Here is a 26,932-nt window from a genome sequence, read left to right as displayed (position 1 = left end):
CCCCCCTGTCTGTCACCATCTCCCGGAGTTTGCCCAAGGTCATGTCCATGGCATCAGTGATGCCATTCAGCCATCACATTCCCTGATGCCCTCTTCTCCTTCTACCCTCACTCCTTCCCAGCATCAGGGTCTTTTCCAATGAGTAGGCTGTTTGCATCAGGTGACCAAAATAATGATAGCCATATTAATAATAAAAAATGAAATACATTCTCTAGAGAATAAACTTTAAAAACATAGTCAATATGTAATATGCCAATATCTTGTCAGCATACTCAAACCCTTGGTCTCATTCCTAGATGTCGATAAGAATATTGTTACTACTTCTATGAGGTCAAAATCCTTTTTGTAAAATCCTTTTGCAATTTCCAAAATAATCTCCTGCCAAAGCCAGAACCAGTAGCTGATCACAAAAAGCAATTAGGGAAATTGTCTATTTTAGATACACAGGTTTCTTTGTATATGCTGACTACTTCTATGATGCTTTCTATTTTGTTCCTGCAGAGTTAACTGGGTTGAATTAAGCAAACTGGTTGGAATATATGGGGCTTTCCAGGTAGCGCTAGTGGTAAAGATCCTACCTGAAACTGTAGGAGAGGTAAGAGACACAGGTTCAATCCCTGGATCAGGAAGATCCCCTGGAGGAGGGCATGGCAACCCCAACCCACTCCAGCATTCTTGCCTGGAGAATCCCATGGACAGAAGAGCCTGATGGGCTACAGTCCATAGGGTTGCACAGAATTGGACATGGCTGAAGTAACTTAGCACAGATGCACAGTGAAATATATATATATATATATAATTCGAAAAATTTCAAGAGTGTTCTTCCCAATGACCATTTCTATTCCATTCAGAAAAGAATCACTGCACCCCTACTATTGGCAGTACCACCATTGGAATTAAGCCGTAGGACAAATCTTCCACCTGTAATTAGTCTAGGTCAGGTCAGGAAAGCAGAATTTCCATGGTATTATAAGGCTCAGACAATAAAGAATCTGCTTGCAATGCAGGAGACCTGGGTCAGGGTTCGATCCCTGGGTCAGGAAGATCCCCTGGAGAAGAGAATGGCACCCCGCTCCAGTATTCTTGCCTGGAGAACCCCATGGACAGAGGAGCCTGGTGGGCTAGTCCATGGGGTCGCAGAATCGGACAGGACTGAGTGACTATCACCGTCACACACACCATAAGAATAAGGAGTTTAATACGAGAACTGGGGACTCCACGGATGTAAGAGGAGAAGGTTAACGCAGGGCTGAGAACTGCGGACACGTTCCGTGAAGACTTATGAGCGAAGCACAGGGGACAGAGAAGACAGAGCTCCGGAGCCGCCAGAGCCGCCATTTCTGGTCACCACAGCGGAGAACCGGAAGCTTGGAGACGTGGCCCCGGAGGTGCTGCATCTGCCCCCCCGTGACTTCCTGAAAACGGCGTCCACCCTGTCCCCCCTTCCAAGAGCTGTGTGAGGGCCTCTCTCACCAACGCTACCCCTGAGTCAGAGAGGGAGGGAATACCGTGGAACCTAGTTTCCCATCCTACTACGTAGTGTTGGTGGTGCGTCATGAAAAACAGACAATCCAACTGAATTCCTGTAAAGAGAAACCAAACAAACAACTCACCATTGATGGGAAAATTAGTTTTCATAGAGATGAACATGCATGCATATTGTTATTTTTTGTTTTGTTTTTCTTTCTAACCAGCCAAATAGTTTTAAATCCTTTCTTTGGTGTTAGTCATATAATGTCACTGAGCATCAATTCCCCAAGGAAAAGCATGGGGCTACTTACACCCATCTTATAATTGAGTTCCTGAGGATTGAGTTAGATAGTGCATATCAAACAACAGTACATCTCAGGAGCCTGATAAATGCAGTCATCATTTAGGATACGTTCACCAATGAGAAACCTAGATTAATCTCTGGGAGTCCCTGTATTTATTGGCTCTGTGAACTGGATAAATCAGTTGACATCTTTAAGACTCATCTTACTCACCTGTAAAATGGAGAACATAATAATATCTTCCTTCAGAATTAAAGGCAGGATACAATTAAACAAAATAATGTATGTTCAAGAATCACTTTATAATTATCCTTTAATGGTTTCCCAGTAACTTGTCATTTTCAGTACAAATCTTCATGCTGACAGGAGAAAACTCATATCTATTGCTGAGAAGCCGAACCCTACTAATAGATGCATAAGTTGTTTGTCTTTGCTGAGACCAAGCTCTAGCTTCTGCCATAATCTGACTTGTGCGTGACCATCAGGTAAATCGAGAATACTCTAGGGAAAGCAATGAATTGAGTCTGATTACAAAATGGTTTTTTTTTTTTTTTTTTTGGTGTGTGATTGCATTTTTGCTTTTTGACAAGCACAATTTCCAAAATAATTTCTTGGATAGTCTTTAGATATATCCTTTCAGAGCTTTACAGGATTAAGCTGTCAATTTACAAAGAATTGCACCAAGAAATGTAATGGTATCTGAAAAAAAATGTAAGCATATCAAAGTAATCATTCTTGGTAAAACTTGAGGAGAATGTAAACCTCTAATCTTTTTTTTTTTTTTTTTGATCAAGTCCATCATGAATAGTTGAAAGATTTTCGTGATTAAAAAAAAGCTAATAGAAAAAAAAATTGTAAAATGTTTGCAGTTCTGCTAAGCCTGGCTTATGCCCAGCACACATTTTTTGAAAAATTTTACTTATGTATTTTTCTGCTCTTCACACTATGCTCTTTTGGCCCAATACGTTCTTCACACACTCACTCAAATTCAAATCAGAGGGACTTCCCTGGTGGTTAAGATTTGGCCTTCCAGGGCAAGGGATGCAGGTTCGATCCCTGGTTGAGGAGGTAAGATCCCACATGCCTTGTGGCCAAAAAACCCAAAACATAAAACAGAAGCGACATTGTAGCAAATTCAATACAGACTTTAAAAATAGTACATAGCAGAAAAGTCTTTAAAAATTTGAATCTAATTTCATGTAGATACTTCTCTCAGCATAGATCACCCTAATATATACCCTCTTCTTGCTCATCTTGTTTCTCTTACCCTACTGGCATTAGCTTGCCCTGTGATTATTCCTCTTATTATGGAAAAGTTTTCCATTCAACCAGAAAGTGTTTATGGTGTGTCCAGCATATCTTCTGGGGTTACAAAAAAAAAAAAAAACGAAAAGGATTTCTTCTTTCCCTCAGAAAGCTGGCACCCTGGTGGGAAGAAAAGATACAAACATAAGCAATTCAATTATTTATTTAACGAAATATGCTGGGCATCAACTTCTCCTCCCAGAGACCAAATATTGGTCTTCCCTCTCTACCAACCCACTGAATAGTGAATGACACAGGAAAAGATGATGACACCAAAACAAAATGACAAGCAGGGAATAATTCTGTCTGAAGAATTTAGAAAGTATCAATTAAGGAGAGGCTTTGTCAGTGATCGGCGCTCATGCAAGATCTGCGGCATGGAAGAGACTCCTCCAGGGCAAGGCACACACAGCTGGAGGCGGCTCCCCGACGTGCAGGCATGTTCTTGAGAGCTCGCCGCCTCACTCCGTTCTGTGGACTCCAACAGTTGTGCGTGGTTGTCCAGAGAATCTCGAGAATGACAGAATCCTGTAGGCATCGGAGCTCCTTTGGTGCTTTCAGCTGAGACCTTTGGTGCAACGTCTCTGAACCCTGCTCCTTCAGGCTTTCCCAAAACTTACTTAAAAGCCCTTTCTTCCTAGATGTGTCTCCCATGCCTTGACTATCGCAGGCGGTTTTGATTTTCCTGGTGGGTCCATGTCAGGAACTTCTATCCTCTTTCACCTGCACTGGTGATGCCCCAGTGGTTCCCAGTGGTTCTCAGGGACCTGGGTCCTTGCTCTTGCATGGGCTCTTCTCCAGGCAGCAACAGAAAGCACCAGGGAGAGCTGAGCCTCATTCAGCCACTGCTCTGCTGAGACTCTGCAACGGCTTCCCAGCTCAGTCAGAATACAACCTGATTTTTACAGCGTGGCTTGACCATCCTTATCTGATGCCATCCCCAGCTGCTCCTCCCTTTATCTCTTGATGCTCACTCCCTCCCCATCCCTCCCACACTGTCTTCTCATTCCAAACTCCAGGTAATCTCGTCCCGCAGATATTCACATCTCCCTATTTTACTTGACTAAGACTTTGGTCAAGCATGACACTATCAGAAGTGCTCTGTCTTTTCCTCATAGAGTAACAATTCTGCATCTCAACTCTCTCTATTCCTCCAGTATGCCTAATTGTTTGGTCAAGACACATTCATAAGATGACGTGTGATTGTTATTGCTGCTGTTTATTCCCTTTTGTATGTTTCCTTTAACTAGATTGCATGACACAAAAGAGGGAATATTTTCATCTGCTTTATGACTAAAACAGTCTGTGTACCTTTGCTATTTGGTGGCTCAGTTGTGTCTGACTCTTTGCAGCCCTATGGACTGTAGCCCACCAGGCTCCTCTGTTCATGGGATTTTCCAGGCAAGAATACTGGAGTGGGTTGCCATTTCCTTCTCCAGGGGATCTTCCTGACACAGGGATCAAACCCTAGTTTCCTTACTGATGAATTGCTATTGCTTGTGTTATATTTGTTGAATAAATTGGCAATGGCCCTGATAACCACCACCACAAGCCAAAGGAGCATACATTTGTAGCATTGAACTTTTTGGAATGTCAAAATGTCTAACTGTAGGAAATTCATGGATATAGAAAGAAGAGTCAGACTCTCAATTCAGACACACAAGAATCACATGTTACACAGGATCAAAATTCACCAATATGTTAAAGGATACAGGTCACCGTGAATCTAAGGTAAAGCATGTGAAGTACAGTGGTGCAAACTCAACACTCTCAGTCCTTTATAGCTGCTGTGGGACCGCCATACACAATTTCAGCATAGGGTCCCTCTAAGTGGATTGTGTATGACTTCCCTTACTGAGAGAGACATTTCAGTGATGAAATATTGTCATTTATTACTTAGATAGCTGCATGCTGATTTGGACAGTTTTTAGCAGATTTTGTGCCATAAATCCATGAATTGTAATTTCATTTATCACAAGCAGTTTAGACAGGCCAGTGCATCACGCTATAACGAATCCACAGATGAAGATTCTCTACTATCTTGCTCCAGTGATTCCCATCAGGAATTCCTAAAGCATTCTTTCAAGGAGAATTGACTGTTATATCTGTCTTTTGTTCCTTGTCTCCATTGGCACTCATTAGATCAGAAAGAGTGGTTTTAAGTTAATGGCTAACATTTTCTTCCCCATTTTTTTTTTTTAAATTAAGAAACGGGTTATCAAAAGGCAGCAAAATTGTGCATGGTTAAGACTATAGATTCCATACCTAGACTTCCAAAATTAAGTCCAGGCCATACAATGTATTAGTTACAAGAGGTTGGGTATGTTATGGAACTTCTTTGAACTGCATTTTCAAGTCTGTAAAATACGCTAACAACAACTACCTTCTATGGTTGTTATGAGGATTGACTGGGAAATACCTGTAAAATATTTAGAACAGTGCTTCACAGAAGTTGAACCTTCAATCATGGTTCCTGACTAAATACTTTAATGCAGAGCTATTGTTTAGGGAGTCATCACACTTTTGAGATAAAACTCCTTTCTGTACCTTCAGAAATGGCTAAGTGGGCTACACTTACTAGGAAAACAGGAATACGTACAGGTGGGTGTTCTGGTAAAAATTCAAATTGAAGTACTATCAGGAATGTTTTTTGGGTGAAATGAATTTATCATAACAATCTATAGTTTCATCCAATTAAGCCAGGAAAATGGATATTCCCCTCTGTGTAATCACAAACTACAGGGAATCACAATTGAATAGACCCCAGACTGAGTCAAATTACTCAGTGCTTCTATCAGTCACATTTTGCTGTCTCCCTGTTCCCTTGAGATAAAAGTTTGATGGTGGTTGATTTTAGAAAGATTAAAATTCTTATCACTGGGTGATTAGATTTGAAGTCATTCCTTGTGAAAAACTGAAGTGATAAAATTTTAACTTTCTATGTTCCGTGGCTGATTAGTTAGAATTTAAGTTATTAACCCTCCTAGGAAATGCTCTAAAATGTCTAATAGACCTGGGTAGAGTCTCCATGCTCTCCTGAAGACACTGACCAACCATTTTTAAAAAGGGAGTTTATTCCCTGAGAATAAAGGAAAAATTTAGAGATCCATAAGAACTGATTCTGGTCCACATGAATGAATTAAGGAGAGCTGACTAGAGCTGTTTGTGTGCATGCTCAGTCATTTCAGTCATGTCCAAGTCTTTTGCGACCCCATGGACTGCAGTCCACTAGGCTTATTTGTCCATGATATGAACCAGGCAAAAATACTGGAGTGGGTTGCCATTTCCTCCTCCAGGGGATCTTCCCAACCCAGGAATCAAACCTCTATCTCCTGCACTGGCAGGCAGATTCTTTACCACTAGCACCACCCGGGAAGCCCCAGAGCTGTTTAGGTCAGGAATATAAATCAGAAAGAGAGCACGTGATGCTTTTTCATTTCAATGCCATTTTAGTATAGACGATAGTCTCCTTTTTAAATCCCCATGAGAAGTGAGAGATATCCATGAAAGGGAGGGCTTCTCTGGTGGCTCAGTGGTAAAGAATCTGCCTGCAATACAGGAGACACCAGTTCAATCCCTGGGTTGGGAAGATCCTCTGGAGAAGGAAATGGGACCCCATCCAGTATTCTTGCCTGGAGAATCCCACGGACAGAGGAGCCTGGTGGGCTACAGTCCATGGGGTGGCAAAGAGTTGGACATGCCTGAGGCACCAAACAAAACAACAGCACAAAAGGGAACACCCGCTCATTAGAAACATGCATTGTTCTCATATCTAATTTAATGTCTCAGGATTAAAGAACTAATAGCTCAGAAACAACTGAGTCAAATGCTTCATTCTTGTGTGAAATTTAATTAGGCAACATTGTCATAAGTTAAGCAAAACAATCTCAGGGAAGGATTTCGAAAATGCCCTTAGCAAGCGAAAACATTTCAGTTAAAATCCATCAACATCTTTGGATCAGGAAAACAGAAAACATAGTAGATACATCAACGGAGAGACTGTGCTCAAGGAAATTCTGTTACTCAGGTTGGAAGGCAGGAAAAATGAAAAGGGGGTGGGGGGTCACAGGTATTAAGCCACACAAAGCCTGGCCAGCTCTGGGACTGAGGAAACAAGGAAATGAACCGAGGTTTTCAGAATATAGAATCCAGGAGTCCTTCAGAGGCAGGGCTGAGCGCTTTGAGGGAGACGCGTAGGCTGGTTCATCTGTCTCTGAGGGAGCGGCGAGCCTTGGTCCCCAGGTGCTGAAGGAGGCTGGGGGCTGCGCTGAGTCCAAGTGAATGCCAGACGGAATTCAATCCCTCGAAGGCCGACAGAAACAGAACAAAACCTAGACGTCCTCTGGGGCCTCATGTGCCACTCCACCTTCCTCTCCTCACCTCTGTGAGGAGGTCTGAGCAGGGATCAGCTGGCAAAGGAGATGGTTCATTTGCAGCGTGTCAGCCCTACCCATCTAGAGCAGAGTCGATTTGCAGGTGATACATAACACCTTACCAACAAGAACAGTCCTTCAAAAAATGATGCCTGCTTACAGATGGCTGAAGGACAACATAGGGCCAGAAAATATCTGTGTATCATAGAAAAATTTCAACAAAACTGGGAGAAGAAACTTGGCCTTAGAAAAGGGGTAAGGAGGGTGTGTGTTCTCACAAGAATATTTATAAAATCATAATTCTTTAACATTATCAATTAATAAGAGTTTGTTCATCTTTTCTTTTGACACATAAAGAATGTCCTTTCAGACAGTTGGGCAAGTGTATTATATGAAACTGTTTTGTAGTAGTATACATCCTTAACAATAATGATCTACTAGGAAGAGCTGCCTTTCAAAGAGTGGTTTTTTAAAAAGATACTTTTATTCATAAAGTTAGCATATGTAAGAATATAAAAATCTACAGAGACTTCTATTAAAAGCTAATAAGTAGTACTCCCTCAGGCTTACTTTGAATCTGGCTTAATTCTATAGTGTTTAGAAAAGTGAAAGTGTTATCGCTCAGTTGTGTCTGACTCTTTGTGACCCCATGGACTGTAGCCCACCAGGCTCCTCTGTTCATGGGTCTACAGGCAAGAATTCTGGAGTGGGTAGCCATTCCCTTCTTCAGGGGATCTTTCCAACCCAGGAATCAAAACCAGGTCTCCCATATTCCAGGCAGATTCTTTCCCATCTGAGCCACCAGGGAAGGACCAGAGTTTCTAGAAGGAAGGGCTAATAAATAGAAGCCAAGTGACAAGCCAGGACAGTGCTTCTGTGCCAAGTAAAGAGATGATTAGTTTAAATGTAACTTTTGTACTCATCTGCTTATTCAAACAGAGTCATACTGACTGTGCACTTAACAGCTATTTTGAGGGATACCCAAATTGCCCATTTCCGATACCTACATTCAAATCCTTATGTTATAGAAATAACAATTCTCAATTACACATCATTAGGAGCACACCTGTGCTATCTAGTACCAACCTCAGTTATGACAGATGGTGGCAAATTAATAGCTAAGAGTTAAAGGCTGACCTCCTTCTCCCCCAGCTACTCACCCCTACAGTCCTTCCATTTGGTCCTGTCCTAAGAAGCCCTCCCAAACTGATGAAAGGTGAGGTCTACTCCTGAGCTGTCTAAATCCCAGGTTGATCACAGTGCCGGAGAGCTCCTTCTTTGTCAGCAATGCCTGGTTGACAGGTGGATAAACATGGGCCTCAGAGTTGACATTTTCCCCACTCTGTGGGACAAACTGGTTAGACACACATGTGAAAACTAGAGCTCCCATACTGGTACCACCATTTTCACATTGTTTATTTATAGACAGTGTCATCTCTAATTTTTGTAGCAAATTTCTTCATTAGGTACAGACTTTGTATTTTACAGATAAAGAAGGTGAAGCTCAGAGAATTCCAACAACATAAGAGCTCATGAAAAATACGAAGTGAAGCTAATATTTGAATTTGAATTCATTCTGTTGAAAAGCTATTTTCATTGCATCATACCACATTTTTATACCATAATTTGGCCACCGGATGCAATAAGCCAACTCAGTGGAAAAGACCCTGGTGCTGGGAAAGATTGAAGGCAAGAGGAGAAGGGGGTGACAGAGGATGAGTTAACTGGATGGCATCACCGACTCAATGGACATGAGTTTGAGCAAACCCTGGGAGATGGTGGACAGGGAAGCCTGGTGTGCTGCAGTTCGTGGAGCTGCAAAGAGCTGGACATGACTTAGCGATTGAACAACAATAATGATTACGAGACCGCAGTTACCTATCTAGTTGGCTATATGCTTGCTTATCCTGCTCTCAAGCTATCAGGCAAATGTATACCAAACTATTGTCTGGGACTGAAAACCAGAGTTTTCTGTCAAGTGTTGGTGCTTCTGATTGTACTTGTTAAGCTCTGGAGCTCAATGTTGTTCAGTAAGATGATGCAATAATATAAACACTGGAGAAAATCTCATTTGGGTGAAATGAAAATTGGTGGGTTCCAGAAGTCATACATTTCACTGTGGACAAGAAGAGGCTGGGAGTTATTTTTCATACCTGCTCCATATAGATGATGCATTTGTTCCATGACTAGGAAATGAAGTTTACACATAATTTAGGAAAAGTGATTTATTTATAATGTATTATAGGGTATAAAAAGTATTTTCCAATGCATTGTCATTTGGTCCTCAAGAGCAATAGGATGGAGAAAAGTTACTATAATACATATTTTTACAGCTGAGAAAACACAAAAGCATGGGATTTTGTGATTAAGCATCAACTAATTTCAGTGAAACATACTATATTGAATATTAAAGGGTTGCATTCACATCAGTGAGGACTGATGGCTGATTCTGGAGTTAATCAGCTTGAGTTCAGACCTGGATATTTCATTCCTTATTGTATAATCCTAAAAAAGCCACCAAAACTCTCTGCAGTTTCTTCATATGTACAATGGAATTTATGACAACAACAAGAACAACCATAACAAGTATTGTTAGTAGTAATCATAGAATTGCTAAAACGACTAAAGGAATAAACACATGGAAAGCTTTCAGAATGGGGCTTAGCATGTAACACTCAGTATCTTGACTAGTTACCCAACCATAATCTTAAAATAATAAAAAATGGCAGAAAACAAACCGAAAGTAAGACAGGTATTTCTAGGTATCTAACAATCCACCAGTTGTTCTTTTCAATATCTTGTTTCTGTACTCTTCTGATTTCCTCTATTTATTTCATTTTCATTCAGTTTAGGTAACACAGTGCTGTCAGAGGATTCTACTTCAAGGACAATTTTTCAGCCAAACTTTGCTGAGATATTGAAATCCTGAGAATGAAATGTGAAATCCCTTGGATGGCATTAGCTGCACTCAGAAATCAAGATGTAAATGCAATTTTGCTCTTCCAACTGTATTGACTATTATTCCTTTACTCTAATCCTCTGTTCCAGCCAACTCAAATCCATGACGTTGGGAGACTGTTCTCTTCTCTGATTTCTCTAGGTGGATATCTCCCTGATATACTGCTTGGCCACAGTCCTCAATCTTCAAGATCTGCTTAGAAAAGCAACTATTCATTAAACCTCTCTTCTCTCCTTGAGAATATATCCTACCTCCACATCTGTGCTAATAATGTCTTTATTATAAAACACTCTTTATATTGTATACTCCTGACAGTTGAATATATTTCATCTTCCATGCCAGATTAGCAGGAAGTAACTAATTAGCTTTTCTAATGGAAAGCTTAGCAAATAATTTTGAATTTCATTTTCCTTACTGACCTCCTCTAAAAACACTTTCCTCTATAAGCCTCCATAATTATGTTCCTTGTCAGCTCGCCACCTTTTATTGTCATCCCCAAAGCACTTAGGAAGAGTCCTGGCACACAGTTTAGACAGGCTCAAAAAACACTGGCTATGTTAAACTTAGCCCATGAGAAAATGAATGGAAAGCACAAATTTTATAATGTGATATAATAAGGAAATTTTTATTTTAAGTAATTTATATGTTGTGTTTTCTGGCCACTTTTACATTTTGTGTCTTGATCTGTGTCTATTAAGAGGAGGGCAATTTTTTTTTTTTATTTTTCCAAAGAATGAGCCAATGTAAAATGACAATGCTTTAGAGTATGGAGAGGTGGTAGAAGCTGGGGATAAACAAGAACACTTGGCTGCACAACTGCGGATAAAAATAAATGGTTTAACTTAACAATCACGCTGGTGCAGTAATAAGAGCCTTCTGGGAACCAGCTCTCATAAGTTTGAAGTCTGAAGCAGGTTGAGTTTATTATTCTTACCGCTCTGATTAGGTTTATAGCCACACTTTAATTCTCTAATCAAATGGAATTTAATCATGACAAATCAAACATTACATATGATTATTCTCTAATATGATATGTAAAAATGGCATATGTATAAAATCAAGTGCAAAAACTTATATTTCCAAATCAGCACACTAGACTTGAATTAGGCAAGTAAAATGCATTTGGACGGAAGTAAAAAAACCTTCATTCAGGGTTTCAGAAAGTGAAAGTCAAGTCGCTCAGTCGTGTCCGACTCTTCGTGACCCCATGGACTTCAGCCTACGAGGCTCCTCCGTCCATGGGATTTTCCAGGCAAGAGTACTGGAGTGGGTTGCCATTGCCTTCTCCAAGGGTTTCAGAGGTGTTGCACATAACCATGATATGCCTTCCAGATTTTGAAAGTAAATTCAAACATAGAGAATTGAACCCAAAACAGCTATTTTCAAATGAGTGAATGTGGTGTGTAACTACGCTGTCAGAAAACATCTTATGGGATTAATAAAGCAGTCATGCAAGTAATATTTGAATTCACTTTATCAAAAATGTATCTTTATTAAAATAACTTGATTTGAAACATCTTGAAAGTCTCAAAATATCCCTTTCCTTATCTACATATGTCTCCCCATTTGAATTTAAATCAAAGGTTGATCTTCAGATGACATGGTCTGATATAGCCTATACGTATGCTGGTAAATTTTAATGCTGACTTTTAAAGATCTTCCCTCAGGGGACTCTCAGGCATTGTGGAGCTGCCGCACTCTCAGGATCCAGCATCTAGATTTACAGCAGGGACAACAGATGCCTCCAGCTCCCTTCCTCAGACTCATTACTACCTTCTCGAATGATCAGGCAATGCCCATACTTAGACATTTTTAGTGTTACCACTGGAGAGGCCTATCTTCATCTGAAATATTTTTGTTTTCCATAGAGCTGTTGTGTGTTAAATATACGTAAGCCATCTATCTTCATCATTATACCTAATGCAGTTGGATTTGTTTTTTAAGTTCTTGATTTATGGTGTAAATCTCCTTTCATCAGTGAACCAGCAGATTGGAAGCATCCTGCTCCTTTAGGAAGAACTAGAGAGAAAAGTCCTGTGGATATTTCAAGGGACAGTGAAAAGTAAGTGGTTCACATGTACATCATTCTTTTTGAGATTATTCATTCAACGTGTATAGGATCTTATGACAACTTCTAAATAGAGATTTTTAAATAGACTCAATGGGCATGAGTTTAAGCAAACTCCAGGAGATGGTGACGGACAGGGAGGCCTAGCATGCTGCGGTCCATGGGGTTGCAAAGAAGTCAGATATGACTTAGTGACTGAACAGCAACAGAGAGAATAATATAAAATATAGCCAATCACTTAAAAACAGATCTCTAGATGCATTAACTCTGAAATAAAAAGGTCATGAAAATAAGCATGACAATAAAAGAATTAGTCAAATCAAATTAAAAAAGACTAAATTTTAACATAATGTGGATAAAATCTGTAGCAAAACAATAAAAATAATCTTTCTTTATAATGTCCTACACAGCTTTTCTATTCACCAGTTTATCAAATTCATGAAGTGATTATTTCTGTGGACTGATATTTTTTAAAATACAGACTACTCAGAATTGCTATCATAATCAATTTTCTTTTTATAATTTTTTCTTTCCCATTTATTTGTTTCTCTAACACAGAATTCCCAACAGGGATGTATGTGAGTAAATTCATCTATTGAGTTTGTAGAGCTTGCTTGTGTTACCAGGTTGGAATTGTGATAGATTAGACAGCTTTGCCATTTGAAGGACAAAATTCTATAGAATTCAGCAGTTTTGGAAATGCTATTAAGCAGATTTATAGCAATCTGGTTTTTATAAATTATTTTCTAAGAATACACATTCAATATTTAAAATTACCCACTCACTAAATCAAACTTTATAGAATGTGTATATAATTCAAAAGCAATTAAATATATTATAATATTATTTTAATTTATATTAAAAATCATAATTAGTAAGCTTTCAGGATTTATATACGTGACTGAGTATAAGGACAACTTAGAATTGTGTAATTTGGGTCATACAGGGCTTGTGATTTTAAAGTATTAAGGAAAAAAAAAAAGTTTCTTTTCTAAAAGGGGACCATATTCCATAAAGTTTTCAAAGTCAAATTTGGAAGAAGTACGCCTTAATTCTTAAGGACTTCCTGTAGTCTAAAAGGTGGGAAGAATTGATATAAAGTGTGTACTTACGTAAGTCAGTTTTTATCACTCTAATAGAAGAAAGCATTTCTCTTAACTCAAGTTAGGAAATTATTATACATTTTTATATATCTTTATATAAAAAGTTATAAGAGCAAGCATGTGACACAGGAAATGGAAGAGTAACAGCAGTATTAGAGAATGCATGCTTTTTACAGTGTGTCTAATAAAAAGAACATTTTTCCAACTCAAATATCCAGTACTGACATGCAGGGTATTTTCTTAAACTGCCAGTCAATCATATTGCTAAATGTTTAATCAAAAATCATTTCTATTAAAGGGTATGAATGGTAAAATACCTGACTTCAAAACTATTTCTGAAACTTGGAATCTTCCTTTGATTAAAAAAAAAAAAAAGGAAATGGGAGTATATAGGAAAGACAAAAAAAAATTGAGATTTTTCTTATTGCAATCTAGTAATTTTACTTAGTACTTTTGGCTGCATTTAATGATATTACAACAACAGATGTTTATAGTCCATAAAACCTCTAGCTGGTGTTTCCATGGTCCATATTTTCACTTTTCACTGTAGCATGTTCAAAATCACTCAGGAACGCACTATTCTCAAGCAGTCTATATAATGAGAACAATGTACATGTAACACAAAGTTCATCCAAAATTGTGGGTTGTTTTTTTTTTTTTTTTCACATATCACGCAATGTACAATTATCTAACAAAGACATAAAGCAACATAGAAGCAAAGTGAAACCGACAGGAAAAATAAAGCTGGGATAGTCTCAATCAGGAACTAATTTCTTCTTCAAGTTTCCAGTAAATCTCAAAAGGTATTTAAAAACTAAGGAGCACTTGGTGGCCTGCAACCAAATTATGAAATGAACATATCATTGTGCAGCGGGGAGGTCTTGCCGAAGTAATAACAAATGTCTGTAATTCTTAAGTTTGGATAAAGGCAGTGGAATGAATTTAGAAATATGTCCACTTTTCATAATTCACTATAGAATTTCCTTTTCACAGTCCCCATGTTTGTATAAATAGTTCTTCTCTGAAAATAAAACACAGTTAAAACATTTTCTCCCAATGAAATATGCACACAAATCCACCAATTTATCAAGGTAACATAGAGCATAGGAACGCATTCACCTAATTCAAGAATAGTTGATAGGTTTGAAGAGCTTTAAAGAGATTAATTATAAGTAAATGTAACTGGAGACAAATTAGTCTAATAGAGACATAGACTCTTAAGTGCTAAAAATAAAGCCATTATGTTACCTGATAACAAAAATAGATGTACACATAGACAACTGATATTCATGGAAAGTTTTACATTATCAAGCATTCAAATTTTATATTATAAAATTTGACATAACATGCTGCATTTAATTTGGATGAAGTAAGCTACATATTCATGCAAAAATAAGAGTGCGCAAATTGTATCAGTACCACCAAATAGTGTATGCGTTTTGAGTAGATATTGCCAAATTAATACAATTATCGCCAGTTTTATATGTTGACTTCAGTTATATTGAGACAGTATTCAATTCTTTAACTATGAGAACCTTGGATTTCTTTTGGTATTCAAGAGTTCACCAATTTTTGTATCTTTACCTTAAAGCATAGAAAGCTTAATTTATTAACTTAACATCCTTTTAAATTACATTGTATTATAATGCTTGATGGTAAGAATATTAACATGTAAAGTTACGTCTAAGAATCATCCATCCATCAGCATTGAATCCAGTATGTTTCTAATCATGAAATGTTATGAAACACGTATCTCTGGAAATAATGAGTAGATAGCACATTCCCTTAAAAAACTGCAAGACGATTGCAACAGAACAAAACAGAATACAACAAGGTGGGAGAGGGAACCGAGGGCTCTGGCTTACCTTGAATTTTCTTTTTAGACCCTAGTTGTGTTGTATTCAGATTCATGTTTGCTTAGAGACCCAATGAGGCAGAACCTGGAATGTTACGGCTATTTCATTCAACAAAGTAATATTTTCACAAAAAAACAAATATGCACACAAGTATTTACTTAAAAGCATTCCTAAAAATTCATAAAAGTGTGGAAATAGATTTTTTTTTCCATCAGCATGCAAAAATCGCTAATCAACTAAAAATAGGTTTCTGAGGTTATATAATGAATTGAGGAAGTATGAACTTTTATACAACAAACTAAATGCTAGTAAACATGCAAAGCAAAACAAAATTTGATTGGATTTGGGGATTTAAAGTCACTTCTTTTTTTCTAAGTTTAAATTTTCTTTCCTCAAGACTTTTATTAGTTTGGAGGCTCATAATACAATATAGATAATTTTGTCTTCATATCAAAAGGAAAATGTTTTTACTAATTCTTGCCACAATTAAATATAAATGTTTAAGGTTTTAGCATACCACGCTATCAAACACAATTTATAATATAAGTATTATGTGGTATGTGGGAAAAAGTATTTTAATGTTCATACCAAAAATATAATGCATTATATTGCAAAATATGTTATTTTACATTAAAATTGTTCAGCAAGATGGGTTAACCACCTTGGTAAGGCAATGAATTCCAAATATCATCTCACATCTTAAAATATAGAAATATTGATGAGAGCAAACTTTATCACCACGTGGAAGAAAATTAGCTATATAAATCTGCAATATAAGTTAACATCAGATCTTTTATAGAAATAAATATTATATATGTATAGAAATAAACAAAATCTCTTTGGTCTGTGTAAGCACACCTATATGTACCTAAATGGGATTTAGGAAAAATATAGAAAGCAGGGCAACAAGGAAAAGAAGAGGCAAACTCTGAAATACTATGGTTTGTCATTAACGAAGGAGAGACTGAAATGGGAAGGCAGACTAGAACAGGGTATGCTGGAAGCATCTCAGTCTTCAGGTTATACTTGTCATCAAAAAATCTATAGATACTGACCGCTGGACGGCTTTCTCGTGGCGGGACAGCCTGTGACTCGTGGTGGGCACCTCCTCGATCTCGTCGATGTCACAGGCGTCGGCAGCCTCCTGGGAGTAGTTGTGTTTCATGACGAGGATGTTCCTTCTGTTCATGGGCGGGATGAGGGGTTTGACGGGCTGTGGGGGCATCTCGGTCAAGACAGAAGCATCTCTCGTGCTGAGGTTGCTGCGGCTGCCTTTCGCACTGGACAGTTGTGAACCACAGTGATGGTCGTGAATGCATTTGGAAGAGGACCTCCTCAGTTTATGGTAGTTTTCAAAGTCGTCGGCCACATCGGCAAAGTCAGCTGTGGTTCCTGTCCCTCTGAGGGTACACAGCTCATAGTGAGGAGGCTCAAACACCTCCTGGAAAACTGTCTGGTCAAAGTCCGATTTCCTTTGGACATATTTTTTACGAGGCTGTTTGATCTGCACAATGACAGAAATGATAATAAGGATGATCACAATGCAGGAAGTCACGCCAATGACCGTCCCACTGGTGTTGGTCAGCTGGTCCAGCAGCCCGGCCTTCCTCTTTTCTACAGGTCCAGGGAGCAAAAACAACAAACAAACAAAACAAGAAACAACCCACCACGCATTAATATGGCAGTCAAAGCGTACATCGAGAACTTCAAGATGAAGTAGGCTGAGCATAAAAATTTTCACTGTCTTAAATGTAAAACGAGTCTTTAAAAGACACAAAGAATTTCACAAGAGCCCTCTCTGCTAGCCTCAGAAACAGCCACCACCACCAACCCCGCCATTGCACAGCATCACTCACTTAAATGTAATATACGTTTTGGAGAAGGTCTCATAAAACCTTTAGGATGACATCTGCAAATCAGCTGGTCATGTTAAAAATAGTACCTTCTTCTTCTCGTTGGTGTAAGAAAACTCACACATGCCAGCAATGGGAACACAAACATACCTATATTGTTTTGTATTTATTCTTGATGTGGATAACTGAACTCACAGTTTTCTGATATCAAAAGATTATGATTACACTTTGAAGACAGACACTTCTGGAATGCTGGCATGAGGATTTCTGTGAGTCTTTTTCCCAATGCAACAGTTTTGGCAAAAATTTTAAAAGTAACATTTAAAGTTCCTGGAAATTGAGTGGCATACAGCAAACAGAGGTACATACGTTCAAGAAAATCTACTAAATTTGTTTAAGAACAGGGATAGCTTGTGGCCTTTGAGCTGCTCCACCCTCAGTTCGTCCTGATGGTTTCTCTCCCTATTGGCCCCAGTTTGGAGGTACAGCACCCCCCACCCTACCAGCAAGGGCAAGCCGCCAGCATTTCTCTACTCTCTTTCCACCCCTCAGATCCATCCTGCAGATTCTCCATTCCAGGGAGGAGACGGCGGCCAATGCTGGCCCCTCCTCTCCTCCCTCCAGGCCCCACTGGTAGGATAGAAGGTCTATACCTGGACAGCAGGTTGAGCACACTGGGCTCCAATCACATGTGTCCCAGCTCACTCATAGCGTGAAACTATCTGAAGGGGTAAGCTGAGAAGACCAGAGGTCCTCATCCTCAGCCAGGGCCTGATTCATAAAGCGGGAGTGTTCCTCCCAGAGAATTGGGCCGCTGTCCCTGCCTCCATCCCACTTCCCCCATCAGCGCACAGAGAGTGGTGGTGCCCATGGAGAGAGGTGGGCCATAAGAACCATGGCCACAAATCCGCTTTAACTAAGTAAAGCCAATCTCTAACAGTGCTGTACGAGCTCCTTCACAAAACATTTAATTCCCCTTCCATTCCAAGGAGGTTCCTTGGACACAACACGGATCATTGCTCACAGTCTCTAAATAACTGTTGCCAGTTCTGCTTCTCTTGTTGATTCTGTGAGCAATAGGTACTGTGGTAATGCCTCTCTGCTTCAATATTTTAATAGAAGATATTGGACTTTAGGGCTGCTCTGGTGGCATAGTAGTAAAGAATCTGCCTCCCATTGCAGAAGATGCAAGAGATGCAGGTTCGATCCCTGGGTTGGGAAAATCCCTTGTGGAGGAAATGGCAACCTGTTCCAGTATTCTTGCCTGGGAAATGCCAAGGACAGAGGAGCTTGGTGGGCTACAGTCCCTGGGGTTGAAAAAGAGTCAGCCACAACAGCATGCACACACACACACTGGACTTTAAGTATGGACAGTTATTTGCCCGTTTTTTTTTTTCCTTTGCAGATTGGTGAATATAAGATCTGAACAGAAGAGGGTATGTGGTACTTTGAACTTAACCAAAACCTGCATCATTCATAATCAAGTGAAGAGTTTTGTTATTCAGTTGCTAAGTTGTGTCTGACTCCAAGACTCCATGGACTGCAGCATCCCAGACTTCCCTGTCCTTCACCATCTCCCAGAGTTTGCTCAAATTCATGGCTATTGAGTCAGTGATGCCATCCAAACATCTCTTCCTCTGTCACCCCCTTCTCCTGCCTTCAGTTTTTCCCAGTATCAGGGTCTTTTCCAGTGAGTCAGCTCCTCACATCAGGTGGTGTACAGGCCAGAGAAGGAGGCTGGATCAAGGGAAGATATTCTCATTGGAAAGGAAACAAAGCATTTCAGTAGGAAAACTGAAGTCGAGGTAAGCAGCTTTAGGCACCTGAGGGCCCTAAGGTTCCTTGGATACAGTTGCACCTCTAGAGCATGTGCACAATGGCCCATGAAGACAGCCTGGGGTTGATGGAGAGGTGTAGCCACTGATGAGGGAGCTTCTGATAGGAAACCCAACTTGGCTTGAGAAGCTCCAGTGGCCAGTCCATGGTGCTGCAGCTCCAGAAGGGAGATGAGCCAATAAGCATCTCTGTCCATGGAAGTCTCCAGGCAAGAATACTGGAGAGGGTAGCCATTTCCTTCTCCAGGGGATCTTCCCTTCCCAGGGATCGAACCTGGGTCTCCCACATTGAAGGCAGATTCTTTATCATCTGCACCACCAGGGAAGCCCATTCAAGTGTAAAAGGCAGTTCATTGCGTGTTAAGGAATGCAAAAACAACAAGAATAAAAGCCAAGAAAAAGGCCTACAAATCAATTCTAAAACAGATAGGAAGTTGGTAAAGCCAATATACAATCTATATTTAAGATCGTCTGATGCATAAAAACATTGGATAAGCTTCTTCCCACACTACAGATAGGTTTTGCCAAGTCCAGGGACTCATGATTACCTTTACAATGATTTTCATCCCAAGGGTACACACAGTTCTGGAGTCCATTGCATACCAACGTATTGTTAATACACATGTTACTGTGGCAGAAGAAAGTATTGCCTTCACAGGGAGCTAAAAGAGAAGAAAAAAATGAAGGAAACAGTTTTAACTGATGCTCAGTTGTAAATCACTCACATCACAAACCTAGAAACAAAAAAGATTAGTATGATAATTCACAGTCAGGTTGAGATAAATGATAAGACCGACATTCCATTCGCAGAAGTGTTGCCATAGCAGTAATTATTTCTTGTGCTACTAACCGAGCTGGCATTCTTCTAGATGTGTTCAGCTTATAAAACTGGCACAGGAGGTTTTCCATCATAAAAATGAAGCACTTTATCAATGCGAGTTCTTTTTTTTTCACTTTGTGCATTCATTTAGAGAAACTTCACTGATGACCACATGCATAACATTATGCTTTACACTGAAGTTCTGTATGTATAAATTTAACTGTCCTGTTCAAAAAAGTTTTAGTTTAATGGAACCATTGAAATACTTTGGAAAGTGTATGCTTACAAAATACTAATGAAGAAACTATATACTAAACCAAACCCTATGATATTATTTAAGCATACGAAAGAAGCAAAGAATATCATGGAAATTCAGAACAAAGGAAAATTAATCTTGAACAACATAAGAAAAATACATATCATTCTCATTGACATTTAGCATGTAATATGGTAACGAAATTAGCCTCAGTTCAGTTCAGTTCAGTTCAGTCGCTCAGTCGTGTCCGACTCTTTGCGACCCCATGAATCGCAGCACGCCAGGTCTCCCTGTCCATCACCATCTCCAGGAGTTCACTCAGATTCATGTTCATCGAGTCAGTGATGCCATCCAGCCAACTCATCCTCTGTTGTCACCTCCTCCTGCCCCCAATCCCTCCCAGCATCAGAGTCTTTTCCAATGAGTCAACTCTTTGCATGAGGTGGCCAAAGTACTGGAGTTTCAGCTTTAGCATCAGTCCTTTCAAAGAAATCTCAGGGCTGATCTCCTTGCAGTCCAAGGGACTCTCAAGAGTCTTCTCCCTACTTGGCCTATATTTCACACAGTCTACTAACTTTAGGTACAATGGCCAATGATCTCTATATTATAATTCATGTTGGATAAGGTAAGAACTCTAAGAATTATGTAACTTGGTAATAAAAATATAAGAACTAGCGATGCGTCTAATTGAACAAATTCTAATGTTAGATATGACTTCAATATTACAAAAATACATTTCTTTCATTATAGAATAATTGGTTATTTATAACAAATCTCTAGAGTAATACTACACTATGAATTACAGACAGGGCTTTAAAGTAATTTTTGGTTTTGCCTTTTTAATCATCCACATCTCATAAAATGTAATTTTAGTGTTTATTTTTGTCAATAGTAGTTCCATAACCATTTTCAGGACAGGTATCCCCAGAAAAACCCATTAGATACCAAACACAAAATTTACAGTGGTTCATCAGTAAAGTTTTTATCAGTGATCAGTATTATCTAAACAGTGCAGTCATGTGATAATTTTCACCTTCAAAACCACATATTGTGGGGTGTTTTTTCTTTAAGGAAAGTTATCTTCTTTAAATGTATGTTCTATATTAATCAAAGTTGTTAGGAAAATGCTTTACATAAGGTAAGTTAAAATATTTGAATGTTCCCAGAGGAATACTTTCTTTAAATGATCAAGTCTTGAAAATCAAAAGCAACATAATTTGAACCAGGCATTCCTCTGACTCTCCAAGCCCTTCTCCCTGCTGTCCCCCTCATCCCAGACCCCAGGAGAGTTTCTTCTTCCTTCTGCTTGGTTTGCCTCTAAATCCCTTGTTAGATAATAAAAAAGATGTAATTGTCATTTCAAAAAACAGTATTAAAGAGTAGAAAAGATGCAGATGCAGTAGTCATTTTGAAAAGTATCAGACTTAACATTTTATTTGACCCCTGCTTTCAACATGGTGTAAAGCTTTTATAATGCAAAATGTAATGATGTGATCTATTACTGCAAAAGTCTGCTTTTCAGTATGGAACTAACTTTGAATTTCTGTAGTCAACCATTTTGCAGAACCAATATGGTCTGTTTAGCAGATAATGAATGTTGTCAAAATGTGTACACAGAACAAAAAAGGAGTTTTCTGCAAATAGATTAGAACAGCTGCAAAATGGAAAAAACACTTACTACCTGATAAACTGCAGTGGTTTTGAAAGTACAACTAATCCATCAAGTAAAGAATACCTTTAAAAGATCATAAATATGCTTTGAAAGAGGAGGAAAAATTATTAGAATTACTATTAAATAGGATGGGTTTGCTTTTAAAATTTTAAATCTATAGGTAAAATGGCATCGCATTCTGTACCAGTGAGGTAGAACAGTAGCTTAGTAAAGGCACTAAAGATTTGGATTCCAAATTCTCCAAAAGTGATTTTGTTTCTGTTTCTGCTACTCAATAAGTCTCAACAATGTCTTACAAAACACCAAAGTGTCAGTCAGTTATCATTAAATATTGGTGGTTTGACTGGGAATGGAACAGGGCATCTAGGACTGTCAATAAATCATATTCCTGACACATTACATGAGATAATTATGCAAATATGCCAGTTAATTGAAACCATCCTCACTTGCAAAAAGATTACTATTCCACTCCTGTTTCATTTTTCCTTCCTCACCTTCGCTAACATTTATAGAACTGCCAGGCAAACAACAAACATAAGCAAATGAGCACACTGTGCAGTGGCTAAGAAACAAATGATCACAGCTCCTACTCCTTGAACAAAACTAAAGATTGTCTCATAGACACCAAAAACAAAATAGGATCAGATTCTGAACTGTCTTTATATTGTACGTCTGAACATTTCTCTGTTCTAAAATGTGAATGCACAGGAGTTCATTAAAGATTCTAATTTTTACCTCCTGCTAAAAAAAACTAAATGGCAGCTTCCTGCCTCCCAAATCAAGGTATGTTCTCACTGTTCCTTCAAGGATGTCTGAGGATATACACACATTCAGCCCATAAGCGCTTCCCATTGCTCCCCACACGCTCCTGAGACCTTGGGTTCATTGGCCACACTGTTCCCTCCCTTTCTCTGTGTCCTAGAAAAATTCCAGCTCTACTCTGCTATCCAAATCCTATCAGAATGAAATTATCTATAGAGTCTTGAAATATCATTCCAATCTATCAGAAAGTTATCTTTGCCTTAAATCCTATTCTACTTTTAATTTTTAAAAGAGTTTAACACTTAGTATAAGTTTTTCATCTTTCCCCATGAGTTCTTTAAGGCTATGAACATGCTTTTTTTTTTCTTTAACAAAAAAAAGTATTTTTAATTTCTTAGTGGGTTAATATTTCTAGGGTTGTAGTAAAGAGTCAACAGATATTTTAATTAATTTAATATCAGCTAAACTTTTGAAAGTTTAGCTGACCAATTTAGCTCTGAATATCCCAGAGAGAGATGATTCTTGCAAGTGTGTTTATCGGTGGAGAATTAACCCTCCAGGTCAACTCTTCAAATGCAACAGAAATTGTGATATTCTTAGCAACTAAATCTCATTCATTCATTTGGTTCTCTGACTACTGCTGAAAAAAGCACATATTCTATCAATTTTTAGAGGACTTATTCTACTTGGAAATTCAATATACATTGTCAAAAGCGATTGTCTCTTAAAAAAACCAACCCCCTTATTTCCTAAAATTATCTTGAAGAAATCAAGGTTTACTTATGTTAGGTAGTTAGAATAGGAAAAGGGGGTCCAAAATGGTGGTGGCTAAAATACAAAGGAGGGAAAAGCCCGAGAAAATAGAACAAAGGAAGGTCCAGGGACCCGAGTGAGGACCTCGAGTAAAACAAACAGCCCTCCTGGCTAGCCCAGTTTACATACAGCAGGCTCAGGGGGAGGAGAAAAAATATTTAAAAAGAGGAGCCAAAATTGAGCCAGGGGCTTCTCATCGTATCTTTTGGGTCGGCCCACCCTCAAGGCCTGAGGATGTATTTTCAGTTGCTTTCTAAATAAAACTGAGCTGTAACACTGATCCATCCATTGCTTCAAATTTTTGCTGCAGTGAAACAGAACCAAGGAAATTACACACTCCCCTGACACCAGAAAGTGGCAGCTAATAAAGTAACCCTCAAAATTCAAAGTATTTCACACAGTTAGTGTCTACGATCAGAAATCTACTTATTTCCAAGGATCAAGCCAATGAAAACTGTGAGCACAGGTCAGGTATTCAGCAGATTTTCTGTCAGGTTACGAAGAGGATTCCTTGGCACGTTTTTCCCCACTGCTTTCTCCTCCTGTCCTTCAGCTCCTCTCTCCACCTATGCCACTGCTTACAAAGTATTGGGCAGGTCATCATCTTTCCATTTCTGAAAGTTGTGCCTGAAATCATTTAGCTAAGATTGGGACTCAAACCCTCGTGGCAGGGACTCTGTGCTATGCTTCGTCACTTAGTCATGTCTGACTGGGACTTCAGACTGGCCAAAAATCCATGGTGCCTGGCTTCAGGACCTAATGAAGCTCAGGCCCTTGATGCCTTACTGAAAAAAACTCAGTGAGAGACACAGCGATAGGTAAGGTGTGGATTTGTTTGTATTCAGAGAGAAGCACATTCAGAGTGTGGGCCATCACAGAGGGGAGTGGCTGTGGAATGTGATGTGGTTAGTTTTTGTGGGCTGGGTGATTTCATATGCTAATGAGTGGGAGGATCATTCCAACAATTGGGGAACCACCCACTCCTCAGTCTTTCGACAGTGCCTTGGAACTGTGCTGGCGCCTCTGGGTGTGTCATTTAGCTTACAGATTGAGGATCAAGGTTTAGTTGAATTTGACTAGTCATCTTGGACCCATCTGATTTTAATCAGTTTATGTTATGCCCTTGGGCTTTGTCATTTTTTCAAAAGTTGGGCCCTGACCCCTTCCCTCCTGTTTCATGCTCTTTTCCTGAGCCCCTTCTGGGCTCACAATGTTGCCTTTCCTGTCCCTTTCTGCAGGGACAACCAGAAAATAGCTGGCCCTTGGGAGAGAAATACCATATAATATCCAATCTTTCTAGATATTCAGGCCTTCGTCCTCCATGCTTCTTACAACACGTGCATCAACAGCATTTCTCAGTGAACCCACTAGGGCAGATGACAGGCACACAATGCCTGCTAAAAGTCCATCTATTGGTGGTATCTCTTCAAGGGCAATTGGGCTTATAGGGATAATGTTTGCCATTTTGGGAGTTAGCCCTGCAGGTTGTTTGGACCCAAATCCTTACCACACTTCTCCTAAAGTTACATAGGAGACACACCCCTGGATCAAATCTCCACTCTACTTTTATGGAACATCTAGTTTGTTGCCTCTTATCAGTTTGTTCCTAAGCCACTTCCTAACTCCTACAACCAGGGCTCTGCCCCCTTGTAGGCAACATTGCTCCACTCAGCCTATTATTAAAATACACTTAAGGCCCCTAACAGGACCAGATAACCCACTCCTTTGTCATTACTTCTGTTATTACCAAAAGTGGATCTATGGCAATAAAATGTTTACCATTGGAAACACCCTAAACTGCTCTTATGGAGGACTAGGGGAAGAAATCAGTGACTTACATTTCCTCAAAGCAATAAGAGGATAAGGCTTATGGCTGTTTTACCAGGTTCCCAGTCTCGGCACAGGCTTGGATGGCTTTACATCATGGTATCTATTCCCATCCATAGTGGACAAACCAGCATAGAGTTAAGATTACAACCCCTTAATCCTTCCCAGCACTGATAGTACTAGAGACCTTCAAGATGCCCAACTCTAGCCTGGGGATCCCAGGAGGTCAACCTGCCTCGACCTGCCTAGGGATCTGACCCCTGGGAGGCTGACATGCCTCAACCTGCTTGGGGATCTGCACCTTGACTTAGGATGCCCAGCTCTCAGGCTGCAGCAATACTGGGTAGGATAAGTGCCGGGAGCCAGCGTGAGGAATCCCGCCCGTGGCAATGGTCATGAGGAAAGAAGCCAGACAAAACGCAAAGGTGTGATCTAGCTTCAGGGGTTCCCCTGAGTTTTCCTGAACATCTACCCCCAAAAAACCAGAATCTGCCTGCACACCACCACTATTCTCTGGCAAAAAGTTAATTCAGGGCTTCAGTCTCCTGCATCAGCTCAAACCCTTGATGGCTCTCTAACTTGCCTAACAGGTTTCCCCGGACATTTTACAATTTGTGAATTGCATACAGCCCCCCAACCTCGAGAGGCACAAAGCTTAAAGCATCTTAAAGATACAGAGCCTTTTCTAAAGAGCTAAAAATCATATTGGTGACAGGTTTTCACTGTTGACTCAATGACTGCTGCCAGGCCTCCATATTCTTTATCTTTTAGGCACCTGAAAGATATTAATCAATGTAATTGGGGTATAGAAACAGGAATATAGTAGTTTTGATATTAGCAACACTAGACTTTTGAGTTACTTACTTTTCTCTGTTATATATCACTGCACTCCTCTTGTGTCCTTGCTATGTAAGAATGTAACTTTATTTAGTGCTTTCTGAGAGTGGCACCAGACTTTGGGAAGAACAACATAAATAAGTCTTCTGGTTGACAAATCCTTATCAGAAAAGGGCCGTAAAATGTCAGTTGGCCCTCTGGCCAGAAGATGATGTAAATCACCTAAGACTTGTGTATACAACTAGGTCTACAGAAAGAAAGCCTGGTTTTGATAAGAGTCAGGGCTGCTGATGCTTCATAATTTTGTATTACCCATTGATCTCTATGTACAATCAAAAAGGTATAAAAGGCCTAAAAGACAATAGAGGCCGTGCCAGTCACTGGACTGGTTTCCCCCGTGTCTTCTCTTTAGTCTAATTTCTGGCTGAGTTCCCATCTGGGGCGTGGAGGCTCGCCATGTCTACTTATTTGCCCTGGCTTCTAAGATCCATAAGAGAGGGAGCCCAAGGCGGGGCACCCTCCGATATTCAAACGGACGCTGATGGCCTAACGTAGATGGTGCAAACTTCTTGTCTCGAAGTTTTATTGGCTTTCCACGTAAACCAAGTTATTCAGCCTCTTTTCTCCACTTAATTTTCCTACTACACTATTTCTTCCTAATCTAATCTTATATTTCTAATTAAATATATAAATAAGTTTTTCCTTGCCTACGCTGTTCACCCTTCAAACTACCCTGGATCCACCGGGGCTGGACCCTGGCAGATAAGCTTCAGAAAGACTCACCGCTAAGGAAGTCCACTTATGGAAATAGAAGAAGGCCT

General features: G+C 39.5%; 1 protein-coding gene across 4 annotated transcripts in view; it reads right to left on the bottom strand.

Annotated features, from left to right (window-relative positions):
* Window positions 1-962: 962 nt before the first annotated feature.
* Window positions 963-26,932, bottom strand: part of NETO1 (neuropilin and tolloid like 1) — a 117,247-nt gene continuing 91,277 nt past the window's right edge. For 2 of the 4 annotated variants that reach the window (XM_042239213.2, XM_004020399.5), the window contains exons 8-11: window positions 19,673-19,786; window positions 16,492-17,050; window positions 15,446-15,520; window positions 963-14,601 (exon numbers count right to left, since the gene is read on the bottom strand). In XM_042239213.2, the coding sequence (XP_042095147.1) occupies window positions 15,460-15,520; window positions 16,492-17,050; window positions 19,673-19,786 (734 nt within the window). In that variant the 3' untranslated portion in view covers window positions 963-14,601; window positions 15,446-15,459. Of the gene's footprint in view, window positions 15,521-16,491; window positions 17,051-19,672; window positions 19,787-26,932 lie in introns of those variants that run through there. The other 2 variants (XM_042239212.2, XM_042239215.1) reach the window with 2 other exon arrangements.

Source organism: Ovis aries, chromosome 23 (assembly GCF_016772045.2).
Source record: "Ovis aries strain OAR_USU_Benz2616 breed Rambouillet chromosome 23, ARS-UI_Ramb_v3.0, whole genome shotgun sequence".
Taxonomy (NCBI): Eukaryota; Metazoa; Chordata; class Mammalia; order Artiodactyla; family Bovidae; genus Ovis; species Ovis aries.
The sequence above is the reverse complement of the archived record's forward strand: the minus strand, read 5'-3'. Positions and strand labels throughout refer to the sequence as shown.